This window comes from Choristoneura fumiferana, chromosome 29 (genome assembly GCF_025370935.1).
Source record: "Choristoneura fumiferana chromosome 29, NRCan_CFum_1, whole genome shotgun sequence".
Taxonomy (NCBI): domain Eukaryota; kingdom Metazoa; phylum Arthropoda; class Insecta; order Lepidoptera; family Tortricidae; genus Choristoneura; species Choristoneura fumiferana.
Genome location: NC_133500.1, coordinates 11,646,725 through 11,664,461, shown reverse-complemented (window position 1 = coordinate 11,664,461; position 17,737 = coordinate 11,646,725). Strand labels below are relative to the sequence as shown.

The window sequence follows — 17,737 nt, the reverse complement described above, 5'->3', positions numbered from 1 at the left end:
TGACCCAACACAAACAACAACAACAAACAGGGTAAGATAAATATGAGCTTGTTAATAACTCATATGCAATCATTTGCATAAATAGCTTCGTTCCGGTTTCATAAAGATCGTTTCCGTAGTTTGTTTTTTCAAATGTTACCAAATTGTATGTATGTATATGTACAAAGAATGTGTGTACACGCACCGGACACTTGTCCGGCCACGAAGCTATACAACACCGCAAAAAACGGTCTGATGTCCGGTGAAAACAACGGACGTCTACAAGCGGCCTACGGGCCGAAATTCCGCCAAGGTGTTCTACACTTACTTGAGCTGCTTTTTCTTTTTACTCTTCGGTGACTGCCACCATCTCCTCCTGATCTCTTTCGCCTGAGACTCAGTCACTTCCACGTAGGTCACCATTTTACTAAACCACTAAGTCACTTAACAGCACGACTAAACCAGTGGCGCACTGTCCATGTACAAGCTACTTATCAGAAAAGACTGCTTAACCATATCTAATTTGAACTCTTTATAATTTTAAAACAACTAAGAAAAGTCACTCTCTAGCATAGATTATTTATTATTAGTTAATAACCTGTACAATTATCACAATTACATCTCATACGCTTCATAAAGAAACTAAACTACATACCAATGTTAAATTAACCAATACTACACTTACACACAACTGTTTTCCTGATTATGGTTTCGTCTCGCTCGAACTATATGATGAAATCGTACGCAAGAAAGAGAAGCATTCAGGATACTGAAGCTGAATACACGTCGAATTTAAGTTTAGCAATGGTTCATTATTTCACCATAACAATCGATGCTTCTTTTAATTATACCGGGGAAAAACCAAAGTCGAAATATACTGATAAATTTTGAGTTACTTCAATTGAAAATAGTAACTATTTATCTATCTATCTAATCCTAAACCTTATCTCTTGTAAATTTTTCTGAGACCAATAAAATATTTTGATTTTGTTTTATTTTTATTTTTGATCTAAATTAATTAATACCTTTAAACAAGCAATTCTTGTACATTATGTAATCAGAATGAGATGAAATTTGGTATTTAGGGGTTTTCGGGGATGACAAATCGATTTAGCTCGGTCTTATCTCTGGGAAAACGCTTATTACCGAGTTTTAACCCGAGAAAGCTCGATCGTCCGGGTACTGTAAAGTGAACGGCACAACAGGAAGTTATATTTATAGCAAAATCCGGTTCAGCGATACAATAAGGAATGAAATTGTCATTTTCCTCAGTCGCTGTGATGTTCAATTAAAACAGAATATTATAAATCACTAGCCGTTACCCGCGACTCCGTCCGCATTGAATTCGTTTATCGCTATCCCGCGGGAACTATGCAATTTTCCGGGATAAAAACTATCCTATGTCCTTCCCCGGGACTCAAACTATCTGTATACCGAATTTCATCTAAATCGGTTCAGCGGTTTAGACGTGATGAAGTAACAAACAAACAAATAAACAGACAAACTTTCGCATTTATAATATTAGTGGGATTAATCACAATGACCATAAATACGAGCGTATAGACATATATATAAATATCATGGGACAATTTACACTAATTGACCTGGTCTACAACTACTAAGTAGGTAATGGATAAACATAAATATAAGTGAATACTCGTTGAGTTTCTTGCCGGATTCTTCTCAACTTCTCAACAGATGTTTTACCGAACCGGTGGTAGATTTTTTTTGACGTTCATAAGTGCTTGTTATAGCCTAAATTGAATAAAGATATTTTGACTTTGACTTTGAATACATACTTAAATACAAATTCAACGGCCAAGACTCGAGAACAGACATTCGTATTATCTATTCATACAAATATCAGATCGGACAGAGGACCGAACCCGGGGCCTCACGCTTCGTAGTTAGGTTCTCTAACCACTTTTTGAGACTATGTTTGTCAAAAGAACGTTCATTTAAAAATATAAACATAGTCCATGTTTTCGGGGTAGTCGATTGATAACTATAACACCAACACGATTTTAAACACATCACTTCGACCCCATATTTTTAAACAATCAATTTATGTCACAATGCCGAAATCAAAAAACCCGCACACACTTTTTATGTATATTAGTTTAAAATAAATATTTTCGTTTAGTTTGCATTTAATATAGATTTTGAAATCGCGACGTTGGGTTGTTCTGTCAAGACTGAGGTGACAGGCGACTTGCAATTATAAAAAAACACAAACTACCCTCATTTAAAATGTGTTTGATTCGCATTCAGAAGAAGAGCATGAATAATTAATAATATTAATTAATATTTATTTTATACTTGTTTTATTTTGTGTACTTATAATATGTAATTTGCGAATTAGCGAATAAACGTTTCTATTTCTAATAAGGGGGCATATTCTTGGTGAATAAAGAATTTGTTTGTTGTTTGTTTGTTTGTTTGTTTATTCTCTTCCCGGTCGAGCAGATATTTGTATAAAAATACAAACGTTTGCTTTCGAGTCTTGGGAATTCAATATATATTTAAGTACTAGTGTTAGCCCGTGGCTTCGCACACGTAAATCATTAGGTCCAGCAGCTGAATTGAAATTCCAGGATTTTTAAAAATTCCCGTGGGAATTCCCGGAAATTAAATCGATGTTTTCATTGACGTTACATTAAAAACAATCATGGTCAAATTTCATGACTCCAAGCCCAGCGGTTGTAGTTTCGAGATTTTATCCCTGTCCCGTGGGAATATCGGAATAAAAAGTAGGTTATGTTTTATTCCAGATGTCCAGCTATCTACATACACACTCATGAGACTCTAAGCCCAGCAGTTATTAGTTCGAGATTTTATCCCTATTCCGTGGGAACATCGGGATAAAAAGTAGCCTATGTGTTATTCCAGAGGTCCAGCTACCTACATACTAAATTTCATGGCTCTAAGCCCAGCGGTTGTTATTTCAAGATTTTATCCCTAGGTATCCCGTGGGAATATCGGGTCGAAAAGTCGCCTATGTGTTATTCCAGACGTCCAGCTACCTACATTACAAATTTCATGACTCTAAGCCCAGCGGTTGTCATTTAGAGATTTTATCCCTATCCCGTGGAAATATCGGGATAAAAAGTATCATATGTTTTAATCCAGGTTATAAACTAACTTTTTGCCAAATTTCATCCAAATCCGTCCAGCCGTTTCAGCGTGAAGTAGTAACAAACATACTCACTCACTCACTCACAAACTTTCACATTTAGGGGGTTAGGTGTGATGCCGTCTCTATTTGCTTTGTTCGAATAGACGGAGACGGCATCACATTTAACCGTCGGTTAACGCTAATCAATGGATGGTGAAACAGCCTCTTATACTCGTAATGTTAGTAAGATGTATCTATCTATTTAAGTACGTTTATCCGTTGCTTAGTACCCATAACACACGCTTTGCTTACTTTGAGGCTAGGTTAACTATTAAGTATAGGTGTCAAGTCTCCCGTAACATTTATCTATTAGTTTAGCGTAAAGGATGGTAAACAAGCGTGTGGGTTATTATTATTATTACACTATCTTTAAACTTCGTGTTGTCTATTTGTGATAATTAATATCAATGTGTCACAGTACAAAAAAGGAGCAGTATAACGTCCCAGTAGCGTCCTTGATATAATTACCTACGCCGGCTCGGTACACAACGCGCGATAGGGCTGCCTACTCTACTAACTGTCACTCTTCAGCTATGTATTTGATTTGATAATGTCACATGAAATTTAAAGTAGGGAAAGGATTAGGAGCTTCAGGAAATTATGGAAGGAATGGACTAAGTAGTGTTTAGCAAAAATGGATTATACGTTATTTTAATTAACCACAGAACGTATTATTTATTTGGCTTTATCACGACGTATATTTGTTACCAACAAATTAGCTACGGAGAAGTATTTGTGCCTCTTCTGGATCGTGCGAAAAGCTTTATTGTTGAATTAAGGAGTATAAAAAATTCGCATTCTCAATACCTTAATTAGATACCTTGTTATTATATTATATGAATTTAAACATCCGTACACCGAACAATACTGTTTATATCGTTGTGACATCTTAAGGTATGTAACGTGAGTCCGTTCGTAACCGCGGAGCACTCGCGCGACTGATGGTTGCCGAGGTATGCTGAGAATTCGTGGCGCGTAGGTATCTCGCGTTCCGGCTGTTTGTATGAAGACGTTATACTGCTCCTTTTTTGTACTGTGAATGTGTCTTGTGTTGTTGTGAATAAATGTATTATCTTTCTTTCTTATCTCTCTAATTTGTTGATGCGCGTCCGACTCGTATTTGACCGGTTTTTTTAGGGTTCCGTACCCAAAGGATAAAAACGGAAACCCTATTACTAAGACTTCGCTGTCCGTTCGTCTGTCCGTCTCTCACCAGGCTGTATCTCATGAACCGTGATAGTTACAGTTTAAATTTAACCTGTGGCCGCTATAACAACAAATACTAAAAACAGAATAAAATAAATATTTAATGAGGCTCCCATACAGCAAACGTGTTTTTTTTGCTAATGTCTAATGAATGTTACTAAGATGGTACGGAACCCTTCGTGCGCGAGTCCAATTCGCACTTGGCCGGTTTTTTAACAAACACGAGCAACACTTCTCAACAATCATCATCCTAAAATCCCATCGAATGTTTTTTTTTCATATCCTAATAATTTACTTACACCATCACTGACTTTAACACACCGAAAGGTATATCCAGGTATTGCTATAGTCCAAGAACACATTGAACACCTGTGACGTATGTGCAGCACAAACGCGAACTGTATTTTATATTTATAGATGAACAGATACCGATTATTATAATCTGTGATAAGCTATGAGTTCGGGTAAGAATGCTGGGTGCGACTTTAAACATTCCTGCAGAGACCTGTTTCGGAAGTATCGCATAATGACGCACTACTCAGTTTATGTTTATGAGTTACTTATGTTTGTGAGGAAACACTTATCCACGTTTGAATGCGTAAATATCCAAGGCAAAACCTTGCGTACCACAGGACGCCTTAGGACAGTCCCACGTCGCATGGCACTCTCAGGAAAGAATCCGCGAGTTGTGGGGCCTACCTATTACGAACGTCTGCCCGCCGAAATAAAAGACCTGAGCGAAGAGGCATTCGGTCGCCGGGTGAAAAGCCTTTTAATGGATAACCCTCTGTATTCTGTAAGTGAGTTTTCGGAAATAATCTTTTCTTGACATTATTTGAATATTTGTAAATATGTTTTAAGTAAATTTATTTTGTTATGACGATCCCTATTTGAGATACCATTTATTTATACTTAGTTTTAGTTTTAGGTACTTTTCATTGACATAATTAATAATTTGATTTCTTGACAACTCCCCCTTGAGGACGAATTTAATTTATTTGGACATTGTATTTTATTGATTGTTTTTTTATATTTGCTTATTTTTACAAATTTTGACGATCTCAGCATAAATTCTTATATAATCTTGACTTAATGTATTTATATAATGTAATAGTTATGATGAGTGAATAAATAAACTAAACTAAAAAGGTAAAGCATCATCATCCCAGCCTATATACGTCCCACTGCTGGGCACAGGCCTCCTCTCAGAATGAGAGGGCTTGGGCAGTAGTTCCCACGCGGGCCCAGTGCGGATTGGGAACTACACACACACCGTTGAATTGCTTCGCAGGTTTGTGCAGGTTTCCTCACGATGTTTTCCTTCACCGTAAAGCTCGTGGTAAATTTCAAATGAAATTCCGCACATGAATTTCGAAAAACACAGAGGTGCCAGCCGGGGTTTGAACTCGCGATCCTCTGCTTGAGAGGCCATAGGTCAAACCACTCTGCCACCACGGCTTCGCAAAAAGCATATCGTGTACTTATTAGGTCTCAATCATCTCGGATTCTCGGTCTATACACACACTGCAGGGCACAGTTGTGCCCAGTGCGGATTGGGAACTTAACACACCAATGAATCTTCGCAGGTATGTTTTCTTTCATCGTAAAGCAACCAGGCTGCGAAAATCTTTGTTCTTGTTTGTTTTTGAATTAGGTACCATCAGCCTAATAAGTGGTCTACCATTTTTAAACAAGTTCCTATCAAATGAATATGTCGCTAAAGTCGAACTTTCAAGTTGACAGACACGTCTATTGGCATTATTGTTTTATGACATGCAAACGATTATCAGCTTTAGGGTGGTACACAATCATTTCTGCTGCTTAATTTTTGCTGTGTGTTGTGTTTCTGTTAGATCTTGTAAACGCTTTGTAAACGTATTCTAGCAAATAAAGATTTACTTACTTTCTTACTTATGTTTGTTATCTAAACCCCTAATTATATAATTAATTATAGTACTTAGAGTAAAAATTGTATGTGACTGAGTGCGTCAACTTCTACTGGTTCCGACAGAATATAAGCGCCGTGACAACCTTTATATGTTACAACTAGGATTCGATCAGGGCTCTTTTTTACAGTCCCGGGATTTCGGGATTTTCTTCATGCAATCCCGGGATCCCGGTATAGGAGTGGTAATGAAAAATGGTAATTAAAATCAAATAAATCATCAAAAAAATGCTTTTTATTTTTCATTTGGTAATATAGTTACACTAAGGGGCTGTTTCACCATCCATTGATTAGTGTTAACTGACGGTTAAATGTGATGCCATCTCCGTCTATTCGAACAAAACAAATAGAGATGGCATCACATTTAACCGGGGCTATACCGGGATCCCGGGATTGCGTGAAGAAAATCCCGAAATCCCGGGATTGTAAAAAAGAGCCGGGATCGAATCCTCTAGTTGTAACATATAAAGGTTGTCACCCCTACCTGCACTGCAGACAGAGCGCGGCGGCCTGCAGCGCGGCGAGCAGCGCGGCCCGCGCGTCCCGCGCCCCGCAGCCCGCGCCCGCCCGCCCCGCCCCGCGCCCGCCCCGCCGCCGCGCTGGCCACGCCCGACACGCACTGGACCAGCAAACGCTCCACTATCACTTGCTCCTGCGCAACAAAATCACACCGTATATGTAGGTACTCACCAGACCTTATACTACGAAGTGCAAAATTTAATGGGACTGTTATTTTCCAACTGTTCTCTCAATGAGGGCTATCGCGAATGAATTCGCCGCTAGAGGCGCTAGTGTAGCGTGAGGTCTCCGAAATGTCAAATCTCATAGTTTTTGGGTGAGCTACGCGGGTTTATTTATAATTAGAATAATTTTGTAAATATTTTGCAATATCTGAAATTAATTATGGCAAATATGCATTCCGGGGCAATGAATGTCTGTGTTTAAAGACAGTTTTGTCTTTCGGAAACCTTTTTCCTCCCTTTTTTCCGAACCAAACGGGGACTATGCAACACTGTGGCATGCTCGATATTTTTATGGTACGGTTTTAGGGTGTTTTAAATATGATTTTAATCTAAACTTTGTTTTCACGCCCGTAATAACAGACTCTGAACGCCGCACTTAAAAACCTCACGCAACAGTGCGCCATCTAGTGAGACAAAAAACGATAGCCCTCATTGTCTCCGAAACAGAGTCACATGACAGACCTGCGCCTTGTCTCCGACGCAGCGCTCTATCTGCTTGTCGTCGGGCCCGTAGAGCCCGCCCAGGCCGACCTGCCGCTTCACTTGGAACTCGTTCAGCTGCTGCGCCATCTCCTCTTTGGCCTTCTGCCGCGCCTTGCGGAACACGTTGCGGAGGATCTCTTCCTTGTCGAAGTCTGCGGACAACGGACGTGGTTACAGACGGCTCGTATGAATTGGAAATGTGTGTGTAGGGGGTCGAGGGGGGCCGTGTGTGTGTGTGTTACTGTCTGTGTGTGCGCCGCACCTGCCAGCAGCGCGTGCTGCACGTCTGCGGCGGCGGGGGGTCGAGGGGGCCGTGTGTGTGTGTGTGTTACTGTCTGTGTGTGCGCCGCACCTGCCAGCAGCGCGTGCTGCACGTCTGCGGCGGCGGCGGGGTCGAGGGGGGCCGTGTGTGTGTGTGTGTTACTGTCTGTGTGTGCGCCGCACCTGCCAGCAGCGCGTGCTGCACGTCGCGCGGCGGCGGGGTCGAGGGGGGCCGTGTGTGTGTGTGTGTTACTGTCTGTGTGTGCGCGCCGCACCTGCCAGCAGCGCGTGCTGCACGTCGCGGCGGCGGCGGGGTCGAGGGGGGCCGTGTGTGTGTGTGTGTTACTGTCTGTGTGTCCGCCGCACCTGCCAGCAGCGCGTGCTGCACGTCGGCGGCGGCGGCGGGTCGAGGGGGGCCGTGTGTGTGTGTGTGTTACTGTCTGTGTGTGCGCCGCACCTGCCAGCAGCGCGTGCTGCACGTCGGCGGCGGCGGCGGGGTCGAGGGGGCCGTGTGTGTGTGTGTGTTACTGTCTGTGTGTGCGCCGCACCTGCCAGCAGCGCGTGCTGCACGTCGGCGGCGGCGGCGGGTCGAGGGGGCCGTGTGTGTGTGTGTGTTACTGTCTGTGTGTGCGCCGCACCTGCCAGCAGCGCGTGCTGCACGTCGGCGGCGGCGGCGGGGTCGAGGGGGGCCGTGTGTGTGTGTGTGTGTGTTACTGTCTGTGTGTGCGCCGCACCTGCCAGCAGCGCGTGCTGCACGTCGGCGGCGGCGGCGGGGTCGAGGGGGGCCGTGTGTGTGTGTGTGTTACTGTCTGTGTGTGCGCCGCACCTGCCAGCAGCGCGTGCTGCACGTCTGCGGCGGCGGCGGGTCGAGGGGCCGTGTGTGTGTGTGTGTTACTGTCTGTGTGTCCGCCGCACCTGCCAGCAGCGCGTGCTGCACGTCGGCGGCGGCGGCGGGGTCGAGGGGGGCCGTGTGTGTGTGTGTGTTACTGTCTGTGTGTGCGCCGCACCTGCCAGCAGCGCGTGCTGCACGTCGGCGGCGGCGGCGGGGTCGAGGGGGGCCGTGTGTGTGTGTGTGTTACTGTCTGTGTGTGCGCCGCACCTGCCAGCAGCGCGTGCTGCACGTCGGCGGCGGCGGCGGTCGAGGCGGGCGGGTGTGTGTGTGTTACTGTCTGTGGCGCCACCTGGCAGCGCGTGCTGCACGTCGGCGGCCCACCGCCGCAGCGTGAGCGTGGAGACGCCCTGCGCCGCGCGGTACCCGTCCGTTATCAGCAGCAGCAGCGTCGCGCACGCGCATCTTTAACACGACACGTGACAATAATAAAACTTACGATATCGTCCAATTACGGCATCTAATATTATGTCAAATGATAACTATGACTCGTGACGATTGTGGCAAATTAAATTATGGGAAACGAGAGAAAAGTACCGCTCACAAAAATAGATGCACAGCCAAATAAACTGATTTATGCACTAGGGCGGAACCATTATGGTACTAATGGCATGTTGGGTGTCCTGTCTTTTCGCATAATTATTGTTTGCCGAATGTTTCATTTCCCAACTATAAATATTGTCGGAAACCATAAATTTTTTTTAGTGAATTTTCTTATGGTTTTATAGAACACAATAGGTTAGGTAAGGTTTGTTTTATGCATTTGTTAGTTCTTTACCTCAAAAGCATAAATTCCTTGTAGCGTTTCACCGAATCGCATTTCACCTCGATCGTGTATTATGTATTTTTACTACACACATCAATTAACTTGTCAAATTAATTAGAGTCCCAAGCAAACATCGATCACGGCGAAATGCGTCTAGGAAAAATGAGATGCTACAAATTAATTATACTAATGTAAAAAGCTACGCGATAAATTGCGTCAAGTACATGATTCTATTGAAATTTTGTTAGTTCGAGGTGAAATGCGATTTGGTAAATCGCTACAAGGAATTTATGCTTTTGAGGTAAAGAACTAACAGATGGTTTTATGAAAGTTCCAAAAATAATACAATACAGTTTCAGAGAAAATCATGACTTGGGAATGAAACATTTGGGAAAAAAATATTGTGCGAAACGGCAGAGAACAGGACCAAGAATGTTGACATCCTTTATTTTTGTCAAGGAAATCAGAGTAAAAATTATTATTAAAAGATTCTGCCCTGGCTCAGATTGTCTAACTGTACTTTTTTTTTGTGAGCGGTATTTTCTTTCGTTTCCCATAATTTCATTTGTCATAATAATCACGAGCCATAGCCTTTATTTGACATAATACTGAATGCCATAAGTCTTACGTAATAGGAAATAAGCAAGCATTTTTTATGTTTTTTTTTTGTATGTTCTTGTTTTGTATCTTTATTGTTGGACAAATTTAGTTGTATTTTTTTTATATAATAAATATACGATTGCCAATCAGATACAGAACATGTCAAATGACACGACGACCATAGAAAGTCCGATAAATTTCATTTCTCTAGACAGAAACGGAATGTAAACTTCATTCTATTTTTAATTGTTTTTTTTTTTCTATATTACGTTAAGTTAATTAGAAAAAATGTACTGAATGCTTCGACTATTTCAATCAAATTTTGTGTCCCTTATTCAATATTATTAACAAGTTACCTCCTCTCTCCGAGCAGCCAATTGAGCAGCACCGCGGTCCTGGCTTTGGAGTCCAGCACGGTGCGAAGGTTCGAGAACAGGCCCGGGTTCGACGTCTCCGAGGCGGGTGAGTCGTCCTCCTCCATCGAAATTATCGCCCTCTGAGGATCTATACAGGGCTGGAAACGAGAATTAGGTCATTCTATACATTTTTATTATGCTAGTTTTCATTAGATCATTGTAATTATAATTTTTGTTTTGAAAAAATAGCCAAGGGGCAATGATAGTATTTTCTTTCCGAAAGCGCTGTTAGTAGAAAAAGTGAAATATAAAAGAGCACTTTCGGAATAAAAGTTTTGATTTGATTTTGATTACATCTTTGCATAAACAAAATCTTAACATTTTGTCTTTTTGGGAAACTTGTTGTACTGATTTGGCATGTTCAATAAAGAATCTTTGTAATTGTATTACACTTCAAATTGCCGTAACGTTATTTGGCATAATTATGAATTCGTGTAACATTAATTCGCATAATGTGAATTGGCATAACAATAACGTGGCATAAATGACCATAACGTCATATTGCATAAGTATAATAAGGTATAGTTAGATTAAAATATATTGTTACGACGGTGGGTTAGGTGATAGACTTTAATCGTGTTTTTTTTGTACGTTGGAGGCGTTTTCAGCAGGCTGGAATACTGTTTCAGGCCGTTTCAGAGGACGCTCTATCACATATTAGTTTATCAAAATTTCACCCAAGTTACCGTCGTTTTCAGGCGCCTGAAACATGTTTTCAGTCCGTTTCAGGCCACCCTCTATCCGATGACGCCATAACCTGAAAACCCGTTTTCAGGCGTTTTCAGGACCCCTTATGGGCCCCTGAAGTACATTTCAGTATATGGCGAAATTTTCAATAGGAGTGAAAGAGATAGCACGATTAGAAAGAGACAGCTATACTGAGAACATTCGAGAAGGTGTGTGACAAGGATAGCCTATATGTGTGAGAGAAACAGACTGATGATCCTGTTTCCGGAATATTCTAGTAACTGTGTGAGAGAGGTAGCACATGAAAGAGACAGGCACTACTCGTTTCCGGAACATTCGAGATGTAGGTATGACGTCCTAGCTGGACTGTTCTCGAACTTTGTGGACCGATTCACCGGGGGTATATAAGCCGGGTGAGGTTGCGGCGGAGAGTTTCGAATGCGATACCGAGAGATAAACATCGAAGAGAATCAAAGCGACTAGTAAGTGAGTTTTAGAGTGCGAAATTACTGTGTGTGTTTTGTAAAGTTAAGTAACAGTGTGAAAATAAGTCCTACTCTTATTCATCGGTGTTAAAAGTGCTTTTCAATCACGAACCCACCCCACGAACGTAACAATATTAATTAGATCTGAAAAGTAAACTTACTACGTGAAAATGTCTATCATGGAGTTGTTACATAAATAAATATCTAACAACCTGATCTAACCGAGTCGGTTTTGCCTTGACCCATCATGCATATGCGATTCTATGCCAATTAAAGTTATAGTTAATACCGTTACGCATATTTCAATAATACTAATTCGTTATAGTATGCTACAATAAGTGTTTTGCTTTTTATCATTATGTATGCACAATTATGTTATGCCAAATGTAGCATTGGGTGTCCAAAACGAGAAAATGATTGGGTTTTGGAATATTATGAGAATGAATGTTATGCTATAAGGGCCGCGTGTGTTACCTGCGTGTTACGCGCGTAGGGCGGCGGCGGCGTCCCGGGCGGCGGCGTGCCGCGCTCCCACGGCTCGGCGCCCGCCGCGCCCGCACCGCCCGCCGTCCCAGCTGCGACCGGACCTATAACGTAGACATAATACATCACATGCAACGGTCCACGTCGTTAACGTTCGTAACGCAACGGTCGTTACCAAGACTACTTTTTAAAAATCAGTCAGTCAGTGGTCATCATCATCCCAGCCTATATATGTCCCACTGCTGGGCACAGGCCTCCTCTCAGAACAAGAGGGCTTGGGCTATAGTTCCCACGCGGGCCCAGTGCGGATTGGGAACTTCACACGCACCATTGAATTGCTTCGCAGGTTTGTGCAGGTTTCCTCACGATGTTTTCCTTCGCCGCAAAGCTCGTGGTAAATTTCAAATTTAATTCCGCACATGAATTTCGAAAAACTCAGAGGTGCGAGCCGGGGTTTGAACCCACGACCCACTGTTTGAGAGGCGATAGGTCAAACCACTAGGCCACCACGGCTTTCTTTTAGTCAGTGGTCAGTTAATTTAAATTTTTGTTTGATACAAACCCTGAATTTAAAGCCCCATGGTCAAAGACTACCTTATAGGCAGAAGATGAATTAAACAAACTCACCCCTCGCCACCCCATGGTCCAGATGCTCCGGCGAGGACTGACTCCTCACGTGGAGCACCGGCACCCCGCCCCGGTTGTCTGTCTGTAACACACCAATAACACCTATATAGTAACACCTGTATTGTATAGCACAGCTGTGGAATGTGGATCTACCCTTAATAAGTGTATCGGTATTTTGAGGTATAAATAAATATATACTTGATCGATTCCGGAAGAAACGAGTCTCTAAAAAATTCTAATTAGTCATCATCATCATCATCATCAGAGCCCATAGTTTTGGTGCCGAATGACATCAATTTGACGTCACTCTGCATATAGGTTGATTCCAATTAGTGTTTCCGTACTCCGTACGGCTTAACTGCGATGCAGTAGACGCGCAGCTTTGACTGGCTATATCTTCATAATTTTTAGGGTTCCGTACCCAAAGGAACCCTATTACTGAGACTCCGCTGTCTGTCTGTCTGTCGGTCACAGGGCTCTATCTCTTGAGCCGTAATAGCTAGGCACTTGAAATTTTCACAGATTATGTATTACTGTGGCCGCTATAACAACAAATACTAAAAACAGAATAAAATAAACATGTAAGGGGGCTCCCATACAACGAACGTGATTATTTGCCGTTTTTCGCTCGATGATCATAACGGCAACAGGTGGACGCTTGATATATTCACAGAATATTTAGTTGTATAATCACTTTAAAAATAAATAATTAAATTAAAATAAAATAAATATTTAAGGGGGCCTCCCATACAAAAAACTTGTTTTTTTTGCTAATGTCTAATGTTGTATAGATAATGGTACGGAACCCTTCATGGACACGTATTTTTGTCAATTTAACTGACTGATTAGATTTTTTTAGGTAACCAGCCCATTTTAAATTCAGTTTTTTAAATCCTCAATATACCAATACAGTGGGACGCCATCCGATATGCATAGCTGTTAGTCACAATTTGAAACAGGATGTTAGACAACTTATGAAGCTTACAGCCAGGCCACAAAGCGCGACCGGCGACGCGGCGAGCGTGTTCACTGTCCACTGCGCGGTCAATACACTCGCTGCACAGTCGTCACCTGGCAGGAAACGCAATGGACAGAAAACAACGCTCGCCGCTCCGTCAACCACGCGTTATCTTAAGCCTGGTTTCTACCGCGAGCAGAGCGGAGTCATTAACGACTTAGTTTCAACTTACGATCATAGTTTTATGCAGCCAATCGTTGTACGTTAAAGTATTAATGAGTTTGCCCTTGCGGTGGAAACCGGGCTTCATTCAGGCCACATCAAACCCGATCGAAAATATCGGGCGTAAATAAGTGCATTGAACGAAATTACGTAACAAGCGTCAAGCAATTGAAACGTGAACCCCAACCGATTAAGAATGCAGTTAAAAAACACCATTCACCGAAACAGAACTATTGACGCATTGAGTTCTTGATAAATTGAAGGCATTAAATAATTATTGAATTAAAGGCATAGCTGAGAGAAATTGCCACTTTTCTTAAGGTGTTCCACAATCGCTCCGACATATTTGAGCAAAAGAGATGCAAAGAGAATTAGCCAACGGACGACTAGATAAGGGAGCGTCTTCACGCATATCCAGTTAGCATTCAATGGGCCCGTAAGAAGCGGTTCGCTTCATTATTCCTAGTAAGAACAGCTGGGAAATTTAATTCACCCCTGTCGTTTGTATTTTCGAAATTAGACCTTCTCACGTCGAGGACTAGAGTCGTCTTTCTGTCAAGTCAGACAGGGATCAATCACAGGTCAATTTAATGTACAAAAAAATTGATTGGACACAACTCTATAAACTTTATTCAGCCGTTTTTTTTTTCATATCTTTGAGCATCGATTAATCTATAAAAATCCAAGTCAATTTTAATTAAAAACTGCGCAATTCAGAGGAGTGTTCAGTCAAAGTAGCCCAATTTCAAATATGTATTTCATAAATTTGACATAGATTTATATTCTTGTTTTTACCTTTAATTATTATTATTATTTAATTTTACTCTAATTTGACATTGTAAATTTTATTATTATTTTTTTGTATACATTTGACGATCGTTTTGTGAATTTCTTATAATACCTGACATGTGTTTATAATGTATTTTTTAAAAGGTAATAAATAAATCTATCTATCTATCTACGGAAATTCTGAAGCTATTTTATAACGCATTGAACATACGAGTACCTACGCAGCTATCACTTGATCAGTGACAATTTCTCTCGGTTAAGCATGTCTTCGACGAATTTTAAATAAACAAACAGCTGCCTCAATGCATCAACATAAGTTTACCTGTACGGGGGGCGGCGGCACATTGACAAGCGGGTAACTCATCTGGAGCGCGATAGAGTTAGGCTGTGGCCCGTCTAACTCTCCGTCCAAGGAGTGAGAGGACATCCGCATCTTCTGGCTCTCATACGACGGCATCGACTGATGCATCGGCGAGACTTTCTCTCTCGTTTTGTAGTATTGCTTGTGAATGGGAGAGGATGATGGCTTCGGTTTGGCTAGCGGGTTCATGGGGCCGGGGCTCATGTTGGGTGATAGGGGGTGGCGCTTCGGTCGTTCTATGGATCTAGGTGGGAGCGGAGGGGGGGTGACGTTGTCTAAACAGGTTGTAGGGACCATCGGGACTGTGTTGTTGTGAACGTGTCTTCTTTTGTTGTTGCTTTCGTCTGAGTTCTGCCGCACTAAGGGCGGTTGGTTTTCTTGTTTGTTGGTCTGCCTCGTCCGCAAGTTCCTCAGGCTCTGTCCCGTCAGGTTACTCAGTGACCTGGGCAGGCCGCTAAGGAAGCTTGTGGCGTTGGGCGGCGGGGAGCCGGCGTTGGACTTGTCCAGACTCGTCTTGGTGCGGGTGAGGCGCGGCGTGTGAGGCGCAACGAGCGATTCCGCGGGCTACAACGATGTTAATTACGAAGCGTGAAAACATTGCATTATTGCGGACACTTGTGTGGAGATACTGAATCGCCGGCTGGTGAACCAGCATAATCAGTTTACATGAAAATCTATAGTAAAATAGTATTTTTATATTTCAGAAATCCGGTTCGAAGGACCAATCCTAAATCAGCTGTGGCATATTATTTTTGACGCTCCCGCAGAAGAAACAGGATTTTACTATTGTCATCTTTCCTATCCTAGATTTGGTTATACTTTTTACTGTAAGTTTGTCTGTCTTGTTGAGCCTTCAATGCCGCTTGTGAAATATCCTATCTCCACACAGATCCTCAAACAGAAGGTGTTTCTATAGAATACAATGCAATGTTTGTACAGAGTTACGACAACCACCCCCGCGGGAGAGGCGAAAGCATATTCGTATTAATTTTGAATGTCTATTTCTATGCAAGTTTGAGTACTATAAACATTTAAAAATTTCATAACATTTCGAGCGGAACATTCAACGAAACAGTTTTTTATTTCGATTAAAATTTTCACGACATAATTTCCTTTTTTTTTCATCCTCCGCTGAAAGCAAAGAATGTTTTTAAATCAATAAAATGTCGTCCACCGACTGTTCTAAGTATTAAACACTCAATATAAAAAAGTTAAAGTAAAAATAAAACAAATCCAAATAACCCGGACGGCACAGAATAAACAAACATGCACAGAAGCGACGGTAAAACGGGGTGTTACTATGTACCTGATCGACGTTCGCCGACGTCGAGGCACGTCAACGAGGAGCAACATCAGTTGACGTCCATTGTCGGTGTTTACGAAAGAAATAAAGTCAGTTTATTCTAACCATTTAATTTTTTTTTCTTTACCTTTTGCCCAAAAACTCAAGAGCGGAAGAACCCAATTTTTGATAAAGCAGACATTTCCGCCAATCGTTGCAACGTGAAAAACTCCCATTTTAGGTTAATTATGAGTCCATTCGAGTATTAATATAAAAGAGAGACCTCCACAATACGGAAACCTACCGCTTCGCGCCTACATACGACCATTCGTGGTCGTTCTTCTAATAGGACCTGGCCTCATCACCTCGGCGCGGCAAGCTTGGTGTAGTGGCCAGGCCTATAAAACATTTTACACAGAGGCGCGCCGTGACCTGATACTGCACGTTTTCTAAAAGAAGAACGTCAACGCGTATACTTATTCGACTTATGGTGATTTTATGGTGAGGCGAGACGAGAATTGAAATTTGTATGCATTCTCGCGCACCCGCCACGAGCCGCCGCGGGCGCCGCCATACAAATTTCAATTCTCGTCTCGCCTCGTTTCGTCTCACCTCTCCGGTGGAAAATCACGTTTATTCTCGCATTGAAACGTGCAGCTAGGCCAAAACTTGCAGAGAAATATAAACCCCTCTCCTGAAATCCGTTAACTAACCTGCGCACTAGCGATCGCTTTTCTTTTACGCGAACAAACACTACGTAAAACTTGAACAACCCAAACTGATGTCACTCCTCAGTCGACGTCACCGACGTCACCGACGTCGGTCGGGTCGTACCCGCCCGACGGAACATGGAGGTTATTAACCCGATGGCTCGACCCGGTTAGCTGTTAGTCGATGTACACGTGTTACGAGTTACAAATGACAAATTCACTTTCGCCTCTTCATTATTGTTTGGGTCCAAAAAATTGCTCGCAGAAACAGTCATGCCTTAAATCCCGTTAGATACCACGAGACCTAAAAAGTGGGGAAATATACTTTCACTGTTTTTTAACGGTTCTTTGTGGCTAATCGATAATTTTTCTGAGTGAACTTTACTACCATTATTATTTCAATATTTTGTTGATGTAGAAAGAAGAAGAAAGAAAGAAAGAAAATACATTTATTCGAGACATTGACTGGTCTTCCGGTGGGATGTATAGATTTGAGATACGAGAATTGTTCAAAGTAGTGATGTAATATTAAATGTTATTACATTAGCGAAAACTTTGACTGTTTCAATCATTGGGCCGTTTTGTATTTGTAAGACATAGCCAATTTTGTGAACCCAAAGAAGTAAAAAACAGTAGAATAATCGTGATGATATACAAAAATCAAAATAAA

The 17,737-nt window shown here is 42.1% G+C and overlaps 1 protein-coding gene across 1 annotated transcript in view; it reads right to left on the bottom strand.

Moving 5' to 3' along the window:
• Positions 1–17,737, bottom strand: part of RhoGEF2 (Rho guanine nucleotide exchange factor 2) — a 215,542-nt gene that overhangs the window by 189,346 nt on the left and 8,459 nt on the right. The window contains 9 exon segments of the mRNA XM_074109517.1: positions 6,790–6,890; positions 6,892–6,957; positions 7,511–7,683; positions 7,884–7,958; positions 8,959–9,086; positions 10,404–10,561; positions 12,110–12,222; positions 12,746–12,827; positions 15,037–15,639. Coding sequence (XP_073965618.1) covers positions 6,790–6,890; positions 6,892–6,957; positions 7,511–7,683; positions 7,884–7,958; positions 8,959–9,086; positions 10,404–10,561; positions 12,110–12,222; positions 12,746–12,827; positions 15,037–15,639 — 1,499 coding nt within the window.